Source organism: Perca flavescens, chromosome 2 (assembly GCF_004354835.1).
Source record: "Perca flavescens isolate YP-PL-M2 chromosome 2, PFLA_1.0, whole genome shotgun sequence".
NCBI lineage: Eukaryota > Metazoa > Chordata > Actinopteri > Perciformes > Percidae > Perca > Perca flavescens.
The window spans coordinates 42,001,516-42,028,081 of NC_041332.1; the positions used below are offsets into that span (position 1 = coordinate 42,001,516).

Here is a 26,566-nt window from a genome sequence, read left to right on the forward strand (position 1 = left end):
TTTCATCTCCAATCTGTCTCTGTTTGTCTCCATGCTCTTTGTTTTATGTATTGTGATGCCAAGGTATGGTTGCATGTGGTAGGTTTGTATTAATAGTACACCAGGGAAATAAACACAGCAGTAATATACTGTACATCATTAAAAACCTTTCATACAGTAGATTAGTTACAGTCATAATGAATCCTGCCAGACTATACGGGAGACATTTGGAAGGATTTTTATTATTGAAGTTACTTCAAGTTCTTCAAGAGTGAGTGTTAGGCCCATTATTGTTTTATACATGTACATTTGTTTCTACGGTTTCCAAAGCATGAGTCTATATCCTTGATGTTCCAGTTCCGGGATTGCTCCGTAGGCCGGATATCCGTTACCTTCCTCTTCCTTTGTGTTGGCATTCTAAACTCCGGTGGATTTGTGAGGACTATGGTTAACTGCTCCTCAGATCTCTGCAGGGGAAATCCAGACAGCTAGCTAGACTATCTGTCCAATCTGAGTTTTCTGTTCGACTTAAACAACTTTTAAATGTACACGTGTTCCACCAAAACAAGTTACGATTTTGATTGGTTTAAAGAAATGCCAATAAACCAGAGCACGTTTTCCTCCCATCCCCGAATACTATGCGGTGTAGCTAGACTCTCCTCCCGCACGCTTTGGAGCAGGGTCTGGCAAAGCAAAACTACCAAAACACTGGCATTTACTGTAATTTATTTGCAGATTCTATTTTGTTGTGGTAACAATTTTAAAAGTCATTGGAAATTCTAAAGTGTTGTTTTGATTTTGATAAATTATTATTTATATAATAATAATATATAATACCATACCATACCATAATAATAATAATATAATAAATTATAAATTATTTGAAGTAGGACTAAAATTTACAAAGCAAACGATCAATGTTAAAACTGAAAAAGTGTCTGAAATAGAATTTTGATTGTGTGTTAATACATAAATGTAATGGTGTAAAGTTAAGGATTTCTTGAAGGAAATTAGGGTATATTTGAACCTGGCATATTTCTCATAAATGTGGCCATTGTGGCTCTATGGGTTGTGCTCCTATAGCCTCCTTTGTAGCAATTCAGGGAAACAAAGACTCGCGCAAAAGAACCTACATCGGGGCATGCTGCCTCCTCCTTTTCTCTTTTACTTTCATACAGTATAATCCTTACTTTTGGGATGTATGGGAAATACATATACATACGAATGTAATGTTCTTGTAGTAGTGTTCTTGCTGTGAAAGAGAGCCCTAAGAATTGTATATAAAAAAAAAAAAAAAACTCTTAAAGGTGCCCTGCCACATGTATTTCATTACTTTGTGGTAATGTCTGAAGTTCTACCATGGACTCTGTAACATTTTGCCTTGATTACCTTGTTTCAAGTCATTCTAGCGTGGTTTAGAAAGCCTACAGGAAGACTCAGCTCGATTTCTGCCAGTTCTCATTAATATTCAACGAGCTAAGCTGCTTGACTCTGATTGGCTAACAGCTAGCCAATGAGAGCCTGGCTATTAGCATCCTTTAACTGGGCGAGTAATGAGCTCAGGCAACATGATGTCAGACTGACCGGCTTTTGAAATTGGTCTGATTTCTCTGCTTATTTCTTTTCAGTGGCTAGAGCTGACAGAGGATGTAGCAATCCATTTTCACATTCACCACATAACACAAACGCATATGGACCTAACATATTTCAAAAAATGCAAGAAAAAACGGTTTTGTGTGGCAGGGCACCTTTAAGAACCATAAGAACATTGTTGAAGGGCTGTGTAATTCGGAAATTTGGTAGATTTTAAAACTATTCAAACTATGTATTAAGACAAAAATGAATCTGGGGTGGGGGATATGGATAAAATCTTCAATTCCGATATAAGTCATTTCATATTCTGATAAAAATGTATAAATAATGATATAGCAGGTTTTCTGGTAATTCAGTAAAGGAATAATCTAAGGTAAAGCCTATTTTTGAATACTCCTGTGTGATATAACTACTTGAACAAAATGTACAAGGCTCAGTACATAAAGGGTTGTCCGAATGACATAAATATTGCCGTAACACAGTTACTGGTTTTTCAACATCATGAAATAGAAAAATATATATGATAGACCTTTTTTATATAGTTTTGATGATATATATCTTCATATCCCAGCCCAACATGAAAGTATCCAAAGGTTGTGTGAAATGACAAAAAGCTATATGACTTTAGCACAATACACGCCATATACAGTATACTTATGTGTCACGTGTTCTTAAACTTGGGCCATGGTGTCCTTCCAGGTCAGAGGCCACGTTCCATCCATGCAGACAGTGTTTTTCAGTAGGGGAAGAAGCAAAAACCATTTACATAACCCCCCTCCTGGGCTTTTGTAGTGCCAGTATGTTTAAAAAGTGAAAACTAACTTCCCTATTTAAAAATGTAAATAGCGTGGTCCCACAGTGATGTTATTCATGAATGTTTGATGTCTGATCCATTAATGCACTGCACTGCATCAATGCACTGCACTGCATTTGCATGGGATCAGATCTTTAGTTACTTGACGCCCTGTTTCATTGTTCATGGCAATTAACATCTGAATTTAATGTAGCAGTTAGAGCAGAGAGGTAGGGTCTTTCCTGTACCATCCAGGGTACATACGCAGATTTGTTCAAAATGGAAAAGCAGGATAAAACATGCAAAGTGTTAAACAACAATCACTTGTTGTTATCCATGGATAAATCCCAGCTGGCTGTACTGTACTGACGGTTAACAGTGCAGCCAGAACCCGTCTTAGTATCATATGTTTATATCACATCAAGCAACGTGTTCATGCTTCACTGACCCCTGTAATATTTCTCTCTCTCTCTCTCTCTCTCTCTCTCTCTCTCTCTCTCTCTCTCTCTCTCCACAGACCATTTACATGTTCTGTGCCCTGGCCCTCGTCTGTGATGACTACTTTGTCCCCTCCCTGGAGAAGTTGTGTGAGGTATGAATGTGAGATATATAAGGTCCTGAAAAATTTGTTTCAAATCTTGAATATTTCTTTATAATATAACTATTAAACGTACAATATGTAACTTTCTGCCGCTAGGGGTCTCTCAACCAAAACAATGGACAGTAAAACTGGATTTTTGATGACATTGGGAAGTAGCGTGGAATTATGGGAGTTTTTAGTGTTAAACACCTTCGCTGCCAGTTAGAATGCATCAGTTCACGGACGAGTTTACCCATTCAAGTTTATTCACGTTACGTTTAGTAACGTTTATTCATGTTATTGTAATAAAATAGCTGCAGTTCCCCAACATAATTAAGTTTTTCTTGATTAGATTTTTATTTGTAGCTGACCAGTTAGCTAGTGAGCCAGCAAGCTAACAGTAGCCAGCAGCTAAAACACAAAATATTTCACATGTCAATGTCACCTTTTGGATGGTTTCAACACCGGGGCGGACGGGATTTGTTGTAACGCTAGCTAGGGTTGGGCATCGAGAACCGATTCCTACTCGGAATCGTTTCAAAAATTACGATTCCAGTAGAATCGTTTCTTTGTTGGAATCGTTTGGAATCGTTTGGAGGATTTGGTTACAAATCTGATCAAAGGTTCCAAATTTAATATGCGCAGAGTTTTGGTTTCCGTAGCGGCCAGGCGCTTGTTGTGTTGTAGCCTTGGAGAACAGTAAGCGGAGCTCTAGTGTGGCTTTATTTTACATTGAAAAAGCTGTAAAACTGCAAACTACCATTGAAACAAAACTTTCCTCTTATTTGTGAAAACAGGCATGTGACCCGTTTCAACTCCACCCCTTAAAGAATTGGAATCGAGAATCGATAAGAACGGGAATCGAAAGGACGAATCGGAATTGGAATCAGAATCATTAAAATCCAAACAATGCCCAACCCTAATGCTAGCTAGCTACTAAACGAGTCTGAGAGACGGGTGTGGGTGGGGATTGTCGGGAGAATCTCCGCGACAGCGAGCCAGGACGTTCGATGCCTGTTGTGCAGCAGCAGAACATCTCCCAGCTGACCGGAATTATCTCCCCTTCACTTTTTCACTTCATCTTAACTTTTCGTTTTGGTGCTTAACCCACCTTTTGTCGGGTTAATTTAGCTAATCGTAAAGACAGCTAAACGCGAAGGGGGGGAGGAATTCGGCAGGGAGGAGATTTTCGGCACATACACCGGTAGCGCTACGGAGATGTAGCTAGCTACCGCTGTGGATGGCTGTTGTTGTGACTCGGTGCTGGGTCTGATATAGTCTGTTTCCCGACGTTTAATTAAACTGCCGTTAGCGTCGTAAGCACCAGGCACTGGAGATAAGTTCTGGCAGGGGGGTTGCTGTAATGAAAGTAGCTGGCTGATAGCTGACTGGGGGCTAAGGGTAACTAGCTAGCTATAGCCTATGTCCCGGGGCTGTTGTCAGCTGTCATCCCGACTGAGTCTCTCTGCGCCGGGGGAGTGAGGCAGACAGACTACTTTGGTAAATTAGCATTAGATTAATCGTCTATCTATACAGCTAACGTTAACGTTACTAGTGAAGTTATTCGTGGGTTAGCTCAGTCCTGTTAGCTGTGGTCAAAACAGTCATACTAAAAATAGCTTTATTAGCGTGTTGTAACCTCATAATGTTACCCACAAAGCATTAGCATCAACGTTAGCACATTGTAGTAACGTCAAGCTGGTATCGATATTGAACTTTCAAAATAGATAAGGTCTCTGTTGTATTACTGTGATAAAAAGTGGGATGTAATTAATCATAAAATGATGCTGTATGGCAAAAAAAAGCAGTATTACGGTTACAAGTATTTTTTTTCTGTGACATTGTATGATTTACAATTACTCCTGAACGTATCATCTTGGTGCCAGTGTTCTGACGGAAGTTACGAGTAACTACACAGTGAAAGGTTATATTACGCCACTGACGGGCGACTAAAGGAAACACAGATTTCTCTGGGTTTGACATTTGGTGGAAACATTTGGGATAGTGTTAGAACACAACTCATAAAAATATATAATATAGGTATGGTCATTTTTAGACATTTTAAAGCAGAAATGTTACATATTGTACCTTTTAAAGACTGAATAAGCGACAGTTCGAATTTATCTGGAAGGGGAAAAAGTTCTTTCAATGCAATTCAATTAAATTCTTTTGGTGTTATTTATTAAGAGATTAGTCTATATCCACGACGTTCCAATTCCGGGATTGCTCAGTTGCCGCCGGAAAGTCTGCCGGATGTCGCTCTTTTCTGTCCGTTACCGTCCGCTTTCTGTGTGTTGTAATTTTAAACTGCAGCGGATTTGTGAGGACTATGGTTAACTGCTCCTCAGATCTCTGCAGGGTAAATCCAGACAGCTAGCTAGACTATCTGTCCAATCTGAGTTTTCTGTTGCACGACTAAAACTACTTTTGAACGTACACATGTTCCACCAAAACACGTTCCTTCCTGAGACTATTTTGCAGAGACACCGTCATTGTGTCTGGGGCTTAGCACCGCCCAAGACGATTCTGATTGGTTTAAAGAAATGCCAATAAACCAGAGCATGTTTTTATCCTATCCTGGAATGCTGTGTGGACTAGCCAGACCTTCCTCCGGAGCGCTGTGGAGGAAGGTCTGGGAGTGTGAGACTATTAAGAGATTAACTCAGCTGATCTTTTTTATCAGGTTAGTGTGGGTGTGCGTCATGGTAACAGTACAATACACTGCTTCATATCAAACATAAAAAATAAAGCAGGGGGTAGAGCAGGCGCACATATACTTGGAGGTAAATGCCTTGACGCAGAGGTCCTGGGTTCGATTTCGACCTATGGCGATTTCCTGCATGTCCCCCTCTCTCTCTCCCTCCCCTTTCTCACCTAGCTGTCCTCTCAAATAAAGGCGGAAAAGCCCAAAAAATTATCTATAAAAAAATAAAATAAAGCAACAAAGTCCTCCAAACCATATGATGATACGGGTCGTTTATTCCTACTCTCTAGTTTTTTCAGTCCTCATCTCCAAATCCCATCAGTCTAAACACAATAGATAGTTTGTATCTCTCTTTTCTGCTTTGCATCCTCACTGCTGTGTGTTGCATGAAGATACAGAGATAACATAATTTAGTGCAGCCTCTGTCTGATGCTGTCTGACATGCCAGGGACATGGAAATGAGCGGAGTACAAGGATAAGCTCTCTGCTCTGAAAAATATATGCAGTGGACCCCAAACACTGTTAGTTGTGGTTTGGAATGTAACGGTTGCAGTTTTAAACACTCGGTTTGGTTATGTTTGGGCACAAAAACTACTTAGTTAAGTTTAGAAAATGATTGGGGTTTGGGTTCAATTCAGACGTTACTTCACTTCTGCTTACACTTGTGACGCTGAACAAGAAGTCACTGTTTGTTCCATTAAGTTAAAAACGCTGGTTTAATTTTATTTTTAAACAAGACCCCAAACTGCCCACTTATGAGGATCTTGGCGCTCTTATACATTGTCACATTTCTCTCTGCTTTGCACCGGTCATAATGACTACAGCAACGCATGTAGACACACGTAGAAATCCCAAAGAAAGTCATCAATCATTGTGCACTGACATGTATAGAGTGTTGTGTTTGGTATGGAGCACAGGAAGAATAGCCGCCGCTGCGGCTACAGCTAATGGAGATCCTAATAAATGACATAAATGATAAATACACCCTTATTTTTCTTCAAGTAACTGAATACTTGAATACTACCAATGTTAACTGTTTGAATAGCTTACTAAATGTCTTTATTGTATAGCTAAATGTTTTCCTGTTTAAATCTCACTAAACAAGGTATAAACTAGTTCCCAGTGAAAAGAAAATACAAATAATTTTAGTTTGAATCCAGTTTCTTCTTCCAAACTGACTAAGGCTACGTTAAGACCGCATGCAGAAGTGATTTATTTTGCTCATATCTAAATTTTTCAGTGTAAACTGTCCCAAGTCACATGGCATCCGATCATTTCCAGTTCTGATTTGGGCGACTTTCATACAGTATGTGGTTCAAATCTGTTACAGGTCGGATATTTTAAAAATGCAACCTGTCTGGACAATCAGATCGGGATTCATACGACTCACTCTAGAGCGACCATTGTCACAATTTTGCGCTGAGAACAGCAAGCCCCCAGGAACAGCGCCAGGCTTTGATGCAAACATGGGCATAGCAGCCGTCGGTGGAATTTCAACATTTTTTCCCATAGACTTTACATGACGAAAGACAGGTCTATATATCAGCGAATACATGTTTTTAGGTACATCAGGTTACATAGTCCTCATTTAAATCATTATTTTAAAAGTACGAAGTCCATCCCACCAATGTACTGCATGCTATTAAAGGTGCTGTAGGTAGGATTACAAAGATCCAGGACTTAGCCAAAGAATTTGAACCTCCCCCCTTTCCGCTCTAGCCCAAAATGGTCTCCTAAGCCCCTCCCCCCACAAGGGAGAATGAATGTGTGTGCATGGGCAGTGATTGACACACAGTTAGACACCCACTCCCGGCCCTGATTGGTGCATCTGAACAGGGAGCGGTGGATTTTTGCAAATCACACTCCAGGCTGTAGGTGGTGCCAGAGGAGCCGGATTTCTTTTTTAATTACCTGCTTCATGTAGTTCTACTCAAACATAGGGTCAGTTTCAGCAAATATGACAGAAAGTTATTCCTGCACCTTTAAAATGTCTTCAGATGTCCTCTGCAGAGCGCTTTGGTCTTTTGGTTGAATATATTGCAACATCTCAGTCTCCTTGAAAAATTCATTGATCGGTACAATTGGCAACTATAAAATCCACGACAGTAACATGCAATAAAAGACATAGACACAGCACGACCTAACAATTACATCTTCTTGGTTCTCTTAATACATCCATGGGTTTATTTTGATAAGCATTTAAACAGGGTGTTACCTGTGACGTTGAATTAGTTGTTTGCGCATGCGGGTCACTTTCAGGCCATGCCCAGTACCTGAGTCTAATGTGGGCCAAATAAAAAAAAAAAGTAAATCTGTGAAAATCGGAATTGAGCTTTAAGGCCTGCAGTCTGAACGTAGCCATACTGAGTGGTAAAATACCAGGTTTACAGTGTGTTTACACAGTTGCACATATGCAGGTTTGAGTGGATGTGTATGATCACCTAAGGCTCAGGGTCAGGGGTCAGGCTGTGACAGATGTCCTGCTGTTTGTGTCTTGGACTAGTCTGGAATTTCTAATCACAGCTGGTATTTCCTGTTTGAAAATCTACCTTTTTTTATCGTCTCTTGCTACTTTTTCCTTCAGCGTCTCCAACTCAGTGAGGACGTAGCAGGGGCAACCTTCATGGCCGCTGGCAGCTCGGCTCCTGAGCTCTTCACATCCATCATAGGTATTCACCACAAGCACCCCTCCGTCTCTAGACTGCATATAAAGATGGACGACGCTTCTCCACTTCCTCCTGCTGTACAAAAGTGAAGCCAAAATATCCCGGACACGGGCGCTTCCGTCGTGTAATTTTGGAGCCAGAGCACGCGCAGTAGTGATCGGGCGGTGGGGCTGCGGTATTGAAGTCCCGTCCATACACCCGGCGAATCGTGAGACAATCTCAGACGTCAATCATGACGTTTTACCTGGTTTTCATAGCATTAAATAACTAATGAAAATGAACACCTAAACAAACATCAGTGTGATCAGAACTACCTAAAATAAAGAAACCGCTAACATGGAGGGGGCGGGGTTTAATGACCTATACTGTGGCCATCCACCAGAGAGGATGATCCAGATGTTTTGGCTTCACTTATACAGTCTATGCATCAACCCCTGTTTGGGACTGAAACACATGCCACAATACTGGAGATGCATCAGGGGGGAAGCATGCATGCCTTTTACTGTAATGGATTCCTAACAGAAATGCTTTTATCCCGAGACACGTGCAGTAAAGAAACATGGCTTTCAATATACTGAATCGCATTAGAATCGCATTAAAGTAATGTTATGTACTAAGCACTAGAGAATTGCTGGTGAGGAGTAAAGTCCATATGTTTTTTTTTTTTTATGTTTGTTCAGCGTAGTATCTGTCTGAATCAACAATATGAAGAACATTCACTTCAAAGGAGGCACGGTCACATTACCATACTGCGTTATTCATAAAGAAATCTCATTTTACATACAGACTGGGTACAGTGGGGGAAATAAGTATTTGACCCCTTGCGGATTTTGCAGGTTTGCCCACTTACAAAGAATGCAAAAATCTACAATTTTAATCATATGTACATTCTAACAGTGAAAGACAGAATCCCAAAGAAAATTCCAGAAAATCACATCATATGAATTTATTAAAATTGATAACCATCTGATGAGGAAAAACAAGTATTTGACCCCCTGGACAAACAGCAAGTATTCTGGCTCCTACAAGCCAGTTAGTCTTTCTTTAAGACACAGTCCCAATCCGAACCAATTATCTACATCAAATATACCTGCCTCACCTCGTTACCTGTATAAAAGACACCTGTGAACACCCAAACAACCAGCATCCAACATCACTACCATGGGCAAGACCAAAGAGCTTTCTACGGACATCAGGGACAAGATTGTTGATCTGCACAAGGCTGGGATGGGCTACAAGAGAATCGGAAAGCAACTTGAGAGAAAAGATAAACTGTCGGTGCAGTTATCAGGAAATGGAAGAAGCACCACACCACCGCCAACCTCCCTCGGTCTGGGCCTCCACACAAGATCTTGCCTCGTGGGGTGTCCCTGATCATGCGAACGGTGAGGAATCATCCCAAAACCACAAGGGGGGAACTGATGAATCAACTGAAGGCAGCTGGGACCACAGTTACAAAAGAAACGGTTGGTAACACACTACGCCGTCATGGATTGAAATCCTGCAGCGCACGCAAGGTCCCCTGCTCAAGAAGAAACATGTACAGGCCCGCATGAAGTTCGCCATTCACCACCTGGACGACTCAGAAGAGGCCTGGAAGAAGGTGATGTGGTCAGATGAGACCAAAATAGAACTTTTGGCCTCAACTCAACTCGTCGTGTTTGGAGGGCAAAGAACACCGAGTACAACCCAAAGAACACCATCCCCACCGTCAAGCATGGTGGTGGCAACATCATGCTTTGGGGATGTTTTTCAGCCAAGGGGACGGGACAACTCCATCGTATTGAGGGGAGGATGGACGGGGCCATGTATCGTGGAATTCTGGACTGACATCTCCTTCCCTCAGTGAGAGAGCTGAAGATGGGTCGAGGATGGGTGTTTCAGCACGACAACGACCCTAAGCACATCACCAAAGCAACAAAAGAGTGGCTGAAGAAGAAGCACATCAAGGTTCTGGAGTGGCCTAGCCAGTCTCCAGACCTGAATCTGATTGAAAATCTTTGGAGGGAGCTTAAAATTCGAGTTGCCAGGCGACAACCTCGGAACCTGAATGATTTGGAGGCTGTCTGCAGGGAGGAGTGGGCCAACATCCCTGCCGAAATGTGCACAAACTTTGTCACCAACTATAAAAACCGTTTGACATCTGTGCTGGCCAATAATGGCTTTTCTACAAAATATTAACATGTTGTTTGTCCAGGGGGTCAAATACTTGTTTTTCCTCATCAGATGGTTATCAATTTTAATAAATTCATATGATGTGATTTTCTGGATTTTTCTTTGGGATTCTGTCTTTCACTGTTAGAATGTACATATGATTAAAATTGTAGATTTTTGCATTCTTTGTAAGTGGGCAAACCTGCAAAATCAGCAAGGGGTCAAATACTTATTTCCCCCACTGTAGATTCTTCTTTTCTTTCTCCATGCGTGTGTTTGTGTGCGTATGTGTGTTTGTTTGTTTGTTTGTTTATGTGTGAATGAGAGAGAGGTCCATGACCAATATGGCCGAGTAGATATTTACTTATGTTTTGACAGTTATGTGACATGTGTCGTCAGCACTACAGATGCTGCGCTGCAACTGGAAATGTCAAGTTGTGTGTGTGTGTGTGTGTGTGTGTGTGTGTGTGTGTGTGTGTGTGTGTGTGTGTGTGTGTGTGTGTGTGTGTGTGTGTGTGTGTGTGTGTGTGTGTGTGTGTGTGTGTGTGTGTGTGTGTGTGTGTGTGTGTGTGTGTGTGTGTGTGTGTGCGTATGTGCATGCGTGCGTGCGTGCGTGCGTGTGTGTTCTCTCCCCAGGGGTGTTCATCACCAAAGGTGACGTGGGTGTAGGGACCATCGTGGGATCAGCTGTCTTCAACATCCTCTGCATCATCGGTGTGTGTGGCTTCTTTGCCGGCCAGGTATGATGTCATAGCGGCATTCCACTGCTGCAGCCGATCCGCCGCTGACCTGGTGGCATTTCACACAGTACATCCAACAGAGTAATGTCACCTTTAGATCTCCAGCCACATAAGCACAAAGTGGGAGAAGTACTCATGCATATGTTAATGCAGAAGGATGCGGTACACACAAACGTGCTGTACATTTATGCATGCATGAGTTCCTGTGCACCTAAACACAAACAGGAAATCTGATCCATGTGTAAACCATGTAGATTTTATTTAGATATTTCATGCAATCTTTAACATTTGCTTAGAGCTGCAAAGAATTAATCGGTTTGAGTCATTTTTTTTTTATGAAAAGAAAAGTTCTTTCTTTCAATCAAATTCTTTGATTCCAGCTCCTTAAATGTGAATATTTCTCTAGTTTCTTCATTCCTCTGTGACAGTAAACTGAATATCTTTGAGTTGTGGACAAACAAAACAAGACATTTGAGGACGTCCTCTTGGGCTTTGGGAAACACTGGTCCACATTTTTCACCATTTTCTGACACTATAGACCATACAACCAATCGATTAAGTGAGAAAATAATCAACAGATTGATCAACGAAGAAAATAATCGTTAGTTGCAGCCCTAATTTTGCTGTCATAACATGCTTTTATAATTTCATCTGTTTGTATATGTGTATATATATATATATATATAGTCTGATTTGTCTTATCTTTCACACAACTTTCCTGTCTCATATGAAGAATCGTTCAGTAGGTAGTCAGTAGTTTTAGCTCAGGATTAAACCTTTTGATTTCACAGTCATCCACAGCCTCGAGTACACATTTCATTTGATTATTTATTTGTATATTCTCCTCTGTGCTCCATGTGATTAACCAGCCTCATATACAGTACAACATCCCCATCAGTCTAAACACAATAGATAGTTTGTATCTCTCTTTTCTGCTTTGCATCCTCACTGCTGTGTGTTGCATGAAGATACAGAGATAACATAATTTAGTGCAGCCTCTGTCTGATGCTGTCTGACATGCCAGGGACATGGAAATGAGCGGAGTACAAGGATAAGCTCTCTGCTCTGAAAAATATATGCAGTGGACCCCAAACAGGGATCGGGGGTGGGGGGGCAAGGTTAGGAGGGGTAAGGGGGGGAAATGACGTGCAACATTATGACTTTGTATATCTTGCTGGTGTTTTTGTTTTGTTTATTTTGTTCATTTTTGTTTTGCTTGTTAGTTTTGTCCTTTTTAGGCTATATGCTATGTATATTAATATAGCATATGCTGTGAATATAATTAGCCACACTTCACTCTAATGCATATAGGTATAGACAGTGGTGGAATGTAACTAAGTACATTTTCTCAAGTACTGTACTTGAGTATAAATTTGAGGTACTTGAGTCTTTTCTTTTCATGCCACTTTCTTTTTCTACTCTGTTACATGTCAGAATATTGGACTTTTTACTCCACTACATTCATCTGACAGCTTTAGTTACTAGATTTTTTTGCACACAAAATACATGTAGTTTTTAAAATAGGATGTTTTATTATAAATGAAACTACCCAACAATATAACGGCCTACAAATCCATCAGATTAAACACTGAGTTGATTGACACAACTGTTTGGATGGTTTCCAGTTTCTAAAATGTGAGGGTTTTTCTGCATTGAGTACTTTTACTTTTAATACTTTAAGTACATTTTCCTGATGATACTTACATACTTTTACTTAAGTAACATTTTCAATGCAGGACTTTTACTTGTAGCAGAGTATTTTTACAGTGTGGTATTAGTACCTACTTTCTTACCTTTACTTACTTAATTAAAGGATCTGAATACGTCTTCCACCACTGGGCATAGGTCTCACTTTCATTGTCTCTGTTAAAGTTAACTGGGCTGAGCCCTCTGTTGTATTTTGACTAGAATTCTTTCACAAGAAGGAGCTCGTGCCTTTGAGAGGGGAATATGCTTCAGTAACTAATGATTAACCGTGCTGTATGTATTTTGGTTTTGGACCACATTTGCGAATTGATTAATAAAACGTCAAAAACAACAAAACAAAAAAAAACGGCATCCTTAACAACATATAAGCAACAAGTAAGCAACTCAAATAATATTGTTCATGTTCAAAAGGGGTGGGATGAAGTTGAGAACCTTTCTTGTCCTAACCACTCTTCATTTTTATACTTATACTATTCTTTGTAGATAATAGAAATTCAAATTGCATCCATCAGGGTCCATGTTTAGCTCTGTCGGCTTTAACAAATCGACCCTTTTGAACAAAAAATATGAACAAAATAATCCCAACAGATGAACCAAAAACCATTAAATACAAACATATTTGGATACATTGTTACAATTTTTTCAGCTCATTATCACAGTTATTCCTGTTCTCCTTATCTCTACAGAGTACAAGCAAAAATTTCAAAGTTTTGTTATGCTCTGACTTTGCTCTCCTCCTCGCAGCAGCAAACGATTCCACGGCGGGGAGTGGCACATTCAAGATGTGACTTCTGACCCTCCTCTTACGTATATATATCCAGTGGGAGCACTGTGTGGGAAAACGTTACAGCATTAGTCACTGCACTGTGGGCTCCGGCAATGTATTTGATTGCATAAAGTCGATAAACACACTGGCACCTTTCAAACGTAGGATGGTTCCTTTGCAATTGGCTTTTTCAATGACCGTGATCCAGGAGGTCAACTCCAGAGCTCCTGTGTTTACATCAGTATGGTAATGATGTCAGAGGCGTTCCTGTAGCACAGTGCTGAATAAACTCCAGCAAAACTATAAAAATGAACTGAAGCTGCATACATATGTTGTTTTAGGGCTGCAACTAGTCTCTATCCACGACGTTCCACTTCCGGGATTGCTCCATTGCCAACAGAAATTCCGCTCTTTTTGACCGGATGTCCGTTACCTTCCGCTTTATTTGTGTTGGCATTTTAAACTCCGGTGGATTTGTGAGGACTATGGTTAACTGCTCCTCATATCTCTGCAGGGTAAATCCAGACAGCTAGCTAGACTATCTGTCCAATCGGAGTTTTCTGTTGCACGACTTAAACAACTTTGAACATACACATGTTCCACCAAAACAAGTTCCTCCCCGAGGCTTTTTTGCAGAGAAACCGTGGCTCTGTCCCGCGCTTAGTGCCTCCCAAGACCATTGTGACTGGTTTTAAAAAATGCCAATAAACCAGAGCATGTTTTTCTCCCATCTCGGTGTGCTGTGGAAGAAGGTCTGGCAGAGATCTGAGGAGCAGTTAACCATAGTCCTCTTAAATCCACCGGAGTGTAAAATGGCAACCCATAGAAAGCGGAAGGTAACGGACATCTGGCCTAAATGAGTGAAATCCGGCAGAATCCCTGAAGTGGAATATTGTGGATATAGATTAGTTGACAACTAATTGAATAATCTTTGCATCTCCATTATTAATGCCGCCACCAAACTGGGAGATATTATCCTTGAGGGTTTTTAGTTTTAGGGACTACAAAAAATAAATGATTTCTTAAAAGAACTTATTAATTCTTCAACCGATTAATCGATTATCAAAATAGTTGGCGATTAATTGAATTCTTGACAACTAATCAATCGATTGATAAATCTTTGCAGCTCTATATTGTTTTCAGTGTGCTTATCTCTGTTTTCGTTTTTTTTCCCTCGCAGGCAGTGAAGCTCTCTCACTGGGCTCTACTCCGAGATTCAATTTATTACACGTTTTCCATCACGGCCCTCATTGTGGTAAGAGGTTATACACTCACATGCAAACAAACATGATCAAGTGTGTAGCGATTGCAAAACTACTTACACTAATGTCGCTTACTATTAAGCATAAAAGGCCAATTTGAAAGTGCAGGTTGTGGTTCTCAGCTTTGGTGTCAATACCCAATATGCACTTTCATCAGCTGTAAATGTGGATTTTTGTGTGCATGTACTATCATGAGAGGATGGAGCTTTGTCCCAAATCCATAATCCATTCTAACGCTCAGCATGTTTTGAGTAAGCAGTGTATTCACACAAGAAAAGGGTCACAGTCATGTATATTAATAAAAATTAATTATGCATACTAAAAAACACTACATTTGAACTAATTTGAACTGATGTACACAATTGTCCCACAATGCAATGCAAAAAGAAAATAGAGCAGTGGTAAAAAATAACCAAGTACACTTAATAAAATATTGTACTTAAGCACAGTTTAGGGCTTGGTACCGAATTCAATACTTTTTAGGCACCGACTGAATTGCCTCTAAAGTATTGTGTATCGAAAAATCATTCAGTACCCAATTTCAATACCTAAGGAGTAAATCTCATCAGCGTCAGTGAGCCAATAAGCACGCAGCATGCTTCTACCAAGATCTAATAATGTTTGTGATTGGCTGTTTAACGTTACCTGTCATAGAGACACGCAGGAATAAACTCTACGCTACCAGAGAGACTCACATAGTAGGAGCTGAAAAATAAATACAAAGATTTGTGCCGTAATGTGTAATTTTGTAATTCATTTTTGTTTCATAAAAATTGGTATAGAAAAAAGTATCGTTTAGGAACCGGTATCGAAGTCATGGTATTGGTATCGGTATCGAGAAATTTTGAAGGATACCCAGCCCTAGTTTTGAGATATGTGTACGTGTTTCCATTTTATGCAGATAATGATATTAGATAATAAATCAAGCTAGAGTGCAGAACTTTCTACATATAAATGAACGTCTGTTACATTCAAGCCCTTGCTAAACCAGTTCACACAATGCTGCCTAAGCAAGCCTATCGCCAGCAGGGAAACAGTAACAGTAACAGTAACAGTCCTTTATTGTCACATGGTCACAAGTACCAGCGAAATTAGCCATCAACCTGAACATACATATACAAACATACATATGACAATGGGGTAGACAGGACAGGAAGACAGGGTATTAAGGAAAAATACAGCATGACATGAGGAAAGGTGAGGAGAAAAAAGGCAACTCCCAGACTATGCCCCTGATAGGAGTACAGTGTGGGAACAGGAAAAAAAACACCTCTAGCAACATAAGCACATAACCAGTACAAGAGCACACAAGACTCGCAATGGGGTAGGTAATCCAGCACAGGCAAGCAGCCATCTGGTCCTGCAGCCATGCTAGGCGCTGGTCACAGCTCTCCATTTCTCAGTATCCCAGAGTTGTGGTGTCTGGTTTCTGTGGTGACATTCCTGTGCTGGCGTACCAGAAGGATGCCGATACAGTGTGTATAGTGTATCAACTCCATAACAATGTTGTTACACGAGCAGTACACAAAGTGCCAGAGCCAACCTTGCTTACTCACTCCCAGTTCTATACAGCTTTCTGTTTATTCTGGCTCTCTGATTGGTTACACGGTATGTCAGTCTACCTGTATTACCCAAAACCTTGACAGCCAGGAAATGGGGACAGTGGCGGCGTTATTATGAATAACCACCACAGAAACATGTCATCTACAGATGAAAAAAGGTCTGGAGTGCTAGGAAGTTCTACCGAATCACGAACGTGCTCTTTGGAAAGGAACACAAAAGTTCAAAAAGAGGAAAGGTCCAAGGCACTCTTCTTGCAAAAAGTTAAAAGGCTTAATTTAGGCAGCTATTTCACACCGAAATTGTTAGTACATTAAAAATAGAGCTGGGTAGCAACCCACACGTAGCGGTTAGGTTTAAAACATAAATCAGTGTATCAATCACACCATGATGTCATATGACAGCGTGATCCATGACTTGGCATATTCAGTGTGCAGCATACTAACGGAGCAAACCTCACGAGTGGTTTCAAAATAAAAACCCATTGAAACCAAAAGGCCATGCTTTGAGCTTTGTCTGTGCTCTGGATTGTTCATGCCCTCTAGTGGAGTAGATGTTGAAATGCAGAATTCATTTAACTTCCAATTACCGCCTCCACCTAATGTCCTTTTGTGTCGTCTGGGTCTTGCCTTTCTAGATCATCTACGATGAGAAGGTGAGCTGGTAAGTAATGATCTTTCTCTCTCAATTTCAATTCAATTCAATTTGCTTTATTAGCATGAACAGATCTGTTGTGTAGGACCAGATGCTGATATCCCTCAATGATTGCGTACTACTAGAGGGTTCAGCAGTGAATCCCAGCGTCCCAGGTTCACTCCCTAGATGCCATCAACTCACTTGAAGGCCCAGGCGGAGTCCTTTCTTTTGATCCACAGCCACTTGCTCCCCTTTTCAGCAGCCCTGGAGAGGTCTTTGACTGCCTACCGATGGGCCTTCCCTCGCACTCCCATCTCCCTAAGTAGGCTGGATGTTGAAGTAGTAATAATAATTATAATAAATTGAATTTGTATAGCGTTTTTCAAGGACTCAAAGTTGCTTTACAGGACAAGGTAGAAAACAAAATCAAAACAAAACAAGATCCAGGCACAGATGAAAAGGAAGGGGGGGCTACGGATAGGCGGTGGTGAAGAGATGGGTCTTGAGGCGGGACTGGAAGATGGTGAGGGACTCAGAGGTGCAGGTCTCTTGGGGAAGGGGTTCCAGATCCTGGGAGCTGCCCTGGATAAGGCTCTGTCCCAAAACCTACGGAGGTTGGACTTGTGGATGGAGAGGAGACCGCTGAGGTGGATCTGAGGGACCGTGAGGGTTGGTCCAGGACCAGGATTTTGTAGGTGATCTGGTGGGAGATGGGAAGCCAGTGGAGTTGTGTTAGGACTGGAGTGATGTGGTGCCAGGATTTGGTGCGGGTGATGAGTCTGTGTTCTGGACCAGTTGGAATCGATTGATGTTGGTAGAGCTGATTCCAAGGAGAAGTGAGTTGCAGTAGTCCAGTCGGGACGCGGGAGGAGATGAAGGCGTTAATGAGTCTTTCAGCAGCGGGGGGTGTGAGAGAGGTTCTGATTTTGGCGATGTTGCAGAGGTGAAAGAAAGAGGTTTTAATGACATGGTGGATGTGGGGCTCAAGGGAGAGGGTGGAGTCAAAGATCACACCAAGTGGCTACGAACCCTCCGCAGCCTACTTCCACTGGGCGTATCTTCGCATTCCAGCCTTGATGTTGCGCATCGGCTGCAAGTTCAGCGTAGCTCAGCTTACCTCAACATAGAAAACATGTTGTCGCCAAAGCAGTTTACAGAAAATTCATATACTGTATAGTACATATAACATATTAAATACATACAGTAGGTGTCACATAGATTCTATACTGTACTGATCGCTATACAACACACTACATTATGCCTGTCCCCTCTTAGTCGATTAGTCGACTAATCGGTCATTTTGGTCTTAGTCGACAAATATTAATTTCTTATGTTTTCTCATGCTGAATGATTTATTTCCAAGAAATGAGCACATTTCTGGTCAACACAAGATTTAAAGTCGTGCTTTATGGTAAATGTACTGCATTTGTATTGTGCTTTTCGGCCCCTCAAAGCGCACAAATCTGCTGATTAAATCAACTAATCGATTAGTTGAAAAAAATTATATGAGTGTTAGTCGGCCAAGAATGTCTTTAGTCAGACAGTCAGCCCTAATATATATAATACTGAATGCCTATATAAACGTGACGGACCTTGTGTTTGTGTGCAGGTGGGAGTCTCTTATCCTGATTCTCATGTATGCGGTCTACATCCTCATCATGAAGTGAGTATTATCATCTAAAACAGCAAATGTCCGGAGTTACCTGATTAGCTGCATTTAGTTAAAAAAAAGTTGTGGCCCCCTTTTCTTATTCCTCTGTCATTGGCAGGTTTAACGGCAGGGCACATCGCTACTTTGACCGTCGAAAGAAGAGCTCTGTGAATCTGTCCAACGGGCTAACAGGAAGCACTGATCTGGAGGATAATATCACTTGTGATGCTACTGCAGTCCTGCTCAAGAAAGGTAGCAGTACCTGCTCTATTTTACACAGGCTTTGTCCTCTAGGAGGACTCTGTGGGGTTTAGCTGCTCATCTCCAGGCACTGAACATTTACATAAATATGAAGGCAGCTGGGGCACCACTCCTCATCTATTTCTGTTCAGCTCCAGGACAAGACAGTCAAGGATGACTTTATCGACAAAGTTCTGTCTATTTTGTCCTGGGATGATTGCCAGCATAGATCCTCAGTGCTAAATCCGTTTTTTTTGGGCTGTGTACCAGGGTAATTATAAATGGACTGTATTTATATAGCGCTTTTCTAGTCTTAACCGGTACTCAAAGCACTTTTACAGAGTACAGGAACCCATTCACCATTCACACACATTCATACACTGTGGCCAAGGCTGCTCATCAGATAAACATTCACACACATTCATACCCCGGTGAAGCAATTCGGCATTTAGTGTCTTGCCCAAGGACTGCAGGGCCAGGGATCGAACTACCAACCATCCGATTTGTAGACAGGGTTTCCGTCTTAAAAAGTCTGCCTTTGGCGCTGTTGGCGCTCGGGCCCTAACTAGCAAACGCACTCTGAAAACTGTAAAAAAAAAAAAAAATCTGAAACCAAACTAATATGAAATCCAAAAGTCTAAACTAAAACTAAATAAAAACTAATTGAAAATTCTAAACTATTATACACTTGCTGTGTGCTTGGTGAGACTATGGCGGATGCGTGATCCCTGATCTCCTTGTCAGTGAAGAAGAACTTCTCCTACTTAATAAAGCCCGCCGCTGAGCTTCCACCTCCCGGCCCCGCATACAGAAACTCTATTTTCCACCAGGCATGTCTGTGCTGCGTGCTGGCTGCACCGTGGTTTTGTTCTGGGGAATTGTCATTTGGTGAATTGACTGGATGCTCTCACTGTTCCACTTCCTGCCCGGCTGTTTGAACGCCCCGCGGCTCGCGTGAAATTAGACCTGGCGGTGGAAAAAAGGGGTTAGAGGAAAGCCACAAACCAGCTGCAGACCAAGCCAGTGTCACTCCTAAACTGGACAATCTCTGGGAGTGTGTAGATGAGTCAGAATTCACTTGAGTAAAATGTCCCTCAGCAACACCAGAGCATTCTCCTGCTTGTTAGCGTGGTGGCTGCCCGCCTTGCATCTGGTTCTGATAACTGGAGCAAGGACAAGGAGGCTCTGCACAGCCTCACAGTAATCTCCCTGCTGGCCCACTTGATGGTGGCAGCATACAATTGGTGCAGATGAATCTGCCATACCCTACCAGCAGTGGTGATAGGAGTATTCAGATCCTTTACTCAAAGTGCTCATATTATGCTCATTGTCAGGTTCATAATGGTATTTAGAGGTTGTACCAGAATAGGTTTATGTGGTTTACTTTTCAGAAAACACCATATTTGTGTTGTATTGCACATTGCTGCAGCTCCTCTTTTCACCCTGTGTGTTGAGCTCTCTGTTTTAGCTACAGAGTGAGACATCTCACTTATGTTCCATCTTTGTTGGGAGTCGCACATGCGCAGTAAGTACTACTAGCCAGTCAGAAGCAGAGTATGAGGGCGTGCCATGTTAGCAGCTAGGCGAGCATTATAACGTGTGTTACAAAGTGACGAGCGTTTGTCTCTGAAAGGCTGGACTACAATAGAGCTGTTTGAAGCAGAGTGTTTTCTGTTGGAGATGGTAAGTCCCTTTTGGGCTTTTTCACTTTGTAAACCTATAGCGTGCGCAAAAAGATATATAACACAATAAAGGAAAGGGAAAAAGCCAAAAAGCATAGAATGAGCACTTTAAGTAAAAGTACTAATTCCAACCTGTAAAAATACTCTGTTAGTCCTGCATAAAAATTGTTACTTAAGTAAAAATATGTAAATATCATCAGGAACATGTTCTTAAAGTATTACAAGTAAAAGTACATATGGAGAAAAATCCTCACATTTTAGAAACTGGAAAGGATCCAAACAGTTGTGTGTTTAATGGTCTAATAATATCAGCTGGACTTGTAGGCCGTTATATTGTTGGGTAGTTTCCTTCATAATAAAACATCATATTTTATACACTGGATGTGTTTTGTGTGAAAATCTTAATGTGTAAAGTAACTAGTAACTAAAGCTGTTAGAATAATGTAGTGGAGTTAAAAGTACACTTGATATTTTTCTCTGAAATGTAATGGAGTAGAAGTGGAAAGTGCCATGAAAAGAAAAGACTCCAGTAAAGTACAAGTACCTCAACATTTGTACCTAAGTACAGTACTTGAGTAAATGTACTTAGTTACATTCCAGCACTGCATACCTGGGATGTTGCCGGTGCCTTTGGCTATACCATGGTTATATTTATGGTCAGCATCAGAGTCTGTTTAGCTCAGAAGGATAAGGAAAATCTCCTGGGTCCTCCACTGTCAAAGGACGGACTGTTTTTGCCACCAAGCACATCCACTGATTACTCTAGTGTTTGCATTTTTTATTTTTTTTATTTTTGCTCTCTCTGTCCTTAAAGGTAAGGTTTAACATGGGACACAATAACAGAAGTGATCAGCACAAGATGCTGACTAAGGCCTGCACACATCCTTGCAGCCTCCATCCTTCTTCAGCACAGCCTGCTCCGTCAGCTTGTTGTGCATCTGGTTCTCTGAGCGCTGCCCCAGAGAGAAACCTGCTACCTCGGTCCTCGGGGTGTGCTGAGGAGGCGATGAAGAGAACCAGGGTAGCAGGTGGTAGTGGCTTCAGCAGACGCTGGCCAGGCTGGATGTGTTGGAATCGGAGGCAAAATGGTCCTCACAGAAGCCAGCAGGGACCTGGACTATTGGACAGATTTTTTTCGGGGTGGGTGGGTAACCTCTTAAATTGCTGTGCTTATGGATGCCTCTCTCTTGATCATACCCTACCAGGTTGGGTATGATCAAGGTTGGTTTATTGTTTTATTGTTGATTAAGGATCCCCATAAGTTATCACCGTAGTGAAGACTATGGTGGGTTTGCGTATTGTACAAATATTCTTTAAAAATACTTGCTTGACGGTATCACCGTGGCGTCACTCTTACACAAAAAGTTGCAGTTGACTTCAATTGCAGATGTATGTGAAATCTGCAACTTGTCTATTTCTGTTGTGATTTTCAGCCGTAACTGTAACATTTAAAGATATTTAGTCAAACACGGAGGTCTGACCTGTCTGACGTTTCTGCTGTGATTATTTTCTGTCCTGTGTTGCTTTGCTAGTGTCTTCGATAAACCAGATCTATGGTTAGGAACAGTGGCATCTCCCCGCCGGTTGGACTGACTAATAGTTTGGGTGGTCTTTAGTCTGTGACCCAACAGGTAAATTAGATGTCCAACCTAATGTTAGTCAAAGTGTTGACATATGAAAGCATCAAACATGCGTTTTAGATAAATGAGATGAGAGTAGATTCAGTTGTTCCTCACCCATGTTTGCTCAGCGCTGTTAAATTGTATGTACATGAAGCAGGAGTTTTGTACCTAGAAGTTATAGTAAACAAACATTGTGATTGGGTCTATAGCCTTAAGGGGAAATGGCAGAGAGGCTCACAAGTCTTTGAGCTCGAGTCCAAGTCAAGTCTCAAGTCTCTCGTGATTATGAAGAGTGTTGTATCACCTGCTGTGTACCATCCAGGCTGCTCAGAACACTGCATAGCTCTCTCTCTCTCTCTCTCATATATATATATATATATATATATATATATATATATATATATATATATATATATATATATATATATATATAATTCAAAGCATGTAATATGTTATTCTGACTCATTTATCTATTATCATACAGTATCAGTTTCGATTAGTTGTTTGGTATATAATCAGTGGAAACAGGCTATTGCAATATGACAAAAAACACTAAGAATGCTTTACTCAGTGAATAACTAACCTATTTTTCACTTACAGAGCACAACCATGTAATGTGCACTGCATCTACACCTAAGGCTATAAACTACTGTCAACACATCCCCCAGACTCTCACACCCAGTGTAACGTTAACTAAATAAAACTGTAACGGTATGTGATCAACAATAAAGCTGTAACTGGTTTCGAGCCGAGATTACTAATTAAAACGGTGGCAGTGCGTCTCGGGTGCGAGTCGAGTCTGAAGTCTTTTGAGGATGAGTCTCAAGTCAAGTCCGAGTCTCAAACTCGAATCCCCATCTGTGGGAAATGGTCACATGAACCTACCATGGCTGACATTGATAATGTTGGTGCTGCAACAGTTCCAGCAATTAATAAGCAGTACAAATGTGTTATGTGTACTGTACGGGTGGCAGTGAAGGTCAGGGGCCTCGACGGACCAGACCCGGGCAGCAGACGCTGGCTCTGGGGACGTGGAACGTCTCCTCTCTGTGGGGGAAGGAGCCGGAACTGGTGCGGGAGGTGGAGCGCTACCGGTTAGATCTGGTGGGGCTTACCTCTACGCACAGTCTCGGTTCTGGAACCGTACTCCTGGATAGGGGTTGGACTCTTTTCTTCTCCGGAGTTGCCCATGGTGTGAGGCGCCGGGCGGGAGTGGGGATACTCACAAGCCCCCGGCTGAGCGCCGCTATGTTGGAGTTTAGCCCGGTGGACGAGAGGGTCGCCTCCCTACGCCTGCGGGTTGTGGCGGGGAAAACTCTGACTGTTGTTTGTGCATATGCACCAAATAAGAGTTCGGAGTATTTGGCCTTCTTGGAGACCTTGAGTGGAGTCCTGTATGGGGCTCCAGTGGGGGACTCCATAGTTCTGCTGGGGGACTTCAACGCACAACGTGGGCAATGATGGAGACACATGGAGAGGCGTGATTGGGAGGAACGGCCTCCCTGATCTAAACCAGAGTGGTTGTTTGTTGTTGGACTTCTGTGCTAGTCATGGATTGTCTATAACAAACACCATGTTCGAACATAGGGATGCTCATAAGTGTACCTGGTACCAGAGAACCCTAGGCCAAAGGTCAATGATCGATTTTAGAATCGTTTCATCTGATCTGAGGCCGTGTGTTTTGGACACTCGGATGAAGAGAGGGGCGGAGCTGTCAACTGATCACCATCTGGTGGTGAGTTGGGTCAGGGGTGGGGGAAGACTCTGGACAGACCTGGTAAGCCCAAACGGGTAGTGCGGGTGAATTGGGAACGTCTGGAGGAGGCCCCTGTCCGACAGACTTTCAACTCACACCTCCGGCGGAGCTTTTCGTGCATCCCTGTGGAGGCTGGGGGCATTGAACCCGAATGGACAATGTTCAAAGTTTCCATTGCTGAAGCCGCGGCTAGGAGCTGTGGTCTTAGGGTCTTAGGTGCCTCAAGGGGGCGTAACCCACGAACACCATGGTGGACACCGGTGGTCAGGAAAGCTGTCCGACTGAAGAAGGAGTCTTTTCGCGATATGTTATCCCAGAGGACTCCGGAGGTAGTTGCAAGGTACCGAGGGGCCCGAAGGGCTGCAGCCTCTGCCGTGAAAGAGGCAAAGCAGCGGGTGTGGGAGAAGTTCGGAGAAGACATGGAGAAGGACTTTCGGTTGGCACCAAGGTGCTTCTGGAAAACCGATCGCCACCTCAGGAGGGGGAAGCGGGGAACCATCCAAGCTGTGTACAGTAAGGATGGGACGCTGTTGACCTCAACTGAGGAGGTAATAGGGCGGTGGAAGGAGCACTTTGAGGAACTCTTAAATCCGACTAATACGCCCTCTATGGTAGAGGCAGAGCTGGAGGATGATGGGGGATTGTCGTCAATTTCCCTGGTGGAAGTTGCTGAGGTAGTCAACAACTCCACAGTGGCAAAGCCCCAGGGATTGATGAGATCCGTCCAGAAATGCTTAAGGCTCTGGGTGTGGAGGGGCTGTCCTGGTTGACACGCCTCTTCAACATTGCGTGGAAGTCTGGGACGGTGCCTAAGGAGTGGCAGACTGGGGTGGTGGTTCCCCTTTTCAAAAAGGGGGACCAGAGGGTGTGTGCCAATTACAGGGGTATCACACTTCTCAGCCTCCCTGGTAAAGTCTACTCCAAGGTGCTGGAAAGGAGGGTTCGGTCGATAGTCGAACCTCGGGTTGAGGAGGAACAATGCGGATTCTTGGATCCTGGTCGTGGAACAACGGACCAGATCTTTACTCTCGCAAGGATCCTGGAGGGACCCTGGGAGTATGCCCAACCAGTCTACATGTGTTTTGTGGATCTGGAGAAGGCGTATGACCGGGTCCCCCGGGAGATACTGTGGGAGGTGCTGCGGGAGTATGGGGTGAGGGGGTCCCTTCTCCGGGCCATCCAATCTCTGTACAACCAAAGTGAGAGCTGTGTCCGGGTTCTCGGCAGTAAGTCGGACTCGTTTCAGGTGAGGGTTGGCCTCCGCCAGGGCTGCGCTTTGTCACCAATCCTGTTTGCAATATTTATGGACAGGATATGGAGGCGTAGTCGGGGTGGGGAGGGGTTGCAGTTCGGTGGGCTGGGGATCTCATCGCTGCTCTTTGCAGATGATGTGGTCCCGATGGCATCATCGGACTGTGACCTTCAGCACTCACTGGATCGGTTCGCAGCAGAGTGTGAAGCGGTTGGGATGAGGATCAGCACCTTTAAATCTGAGGCCATGGTTCTCAGCAGGAAACCGATGGAGTGCCTTCTCCAGGTAGGGAATGAGTCCTTACCCCAAGTGAAGGAGTTTAAGTACCTTGGTGTCTTGTTCGCGAGTGAGGGGACAATGGAGCGGGAGATTGGTCGGAGAATCGGCGCAGCGGGTGCGGTATTACATTCAATTTATCGCACCGTTGTGACGAAAAGAGAGCTGAGCCAGAAGGCAAAGCTCTCAATCTACCGGTCAGTTTTCGTTTCTACCCTCACCTATGGTCATGAAGGCTGGGTGATGACCGAAAGAACGAGATCCAGGGTCCAAGCGGCCGAAATGGGTTTCCTCAGGATGGTGGCTGGCATCTCCCTTAGAGATAGGGTGAGAAGCTCAGTCATCCGTGAGGAGCTCGGAGTAGAGCCGCTGCTCCTTCGCGTCGAAAGGAGCCAGTTGAGGTGGTTCGGGCATCTGGTAAGGATGCCCCCTGGACGCCTCCCTAGGGAGGTGTTTCAGGCACGTCCAGCTGGGAGGAGGCCTCGGGGAAGACCCAGGACTAGGTGGAGGGATTATATCTCCAACCTGGCCTGGGAACGCCTCGGGATCTCCCAGTCGGAGCTGGTTAATGTGGCTCGGGAAAGGGAAGTTTGGGGTCCCCTGCTGGAGCTGCTACCCCCGCGACCCGATACCGGAGAAGCGGACGAAGATGGATGGATGGAAATGTGTTGTTGTGACAACAAAGGGGAGCTTTGGGTGGAATTCACACTGTTTGCACATTGCTGCGAGCCTTCAAACACAAGATCTTTTACATTTCAGGCCTGGAAAAAATGCTGCCATCACATCCAAACGTGGAACCCTGTGGATAAATTTAAATTGTTTCCTGACACCGCAAGCTTGTTTGAGAAGGTGAAAACGAGGCACAGTTGCCAACACGAGACTATCCCATGCTAGGGGTGGCCTTTGCTCGAGGGCAGACTTTCAGCGGCGCATTCTCTTGCAACGCA

At 42.9% G+C, this 26,566-nt stretch overlaps 1 protein-coding gene across 2 annotated transcripts in view; it reads left to right on the top strand.

The window, feature by feature from the left end:
* The window catches only part of LOC114547131 (sodium/potassium/calcium exchanger 3), a 104,021-nt gene that overhangs the window by 60,933 nt on the left and 16,522 nt on the right, over positions 1-26,566 (top strand). For both annotated transcript variants that reach the window (XM_028566370.1, XM_028566375.1), the window contains 7 exons: positions 2,883-2,957; positions 8,234-8,318; positions 11,106-11,209; positions 14,863-14,937; positions 17,142-17,167; positions 18,750-18,803; positions 18,910-19,043. In XM_028566370.1, the coding sequence (XP_028422171.1) occupies positions 2,883-2,957; positions 8,234-8,318; positions 11,106-11,209; positions 14,863-14,937; positions 17,142-17,167; positions 18,750-18,803; positions 18,910-19,043 (553 nt within the window). The remainder of the gene's footprint in view (positions 1-2,882; positions 2,958-8,233; positions 8,319-11,105; positions 11,210-14,862; positions 14,938-17,141; positions 17,168-18,749; positions 18,804-18,909; positions 19,044-26,566) is intronic.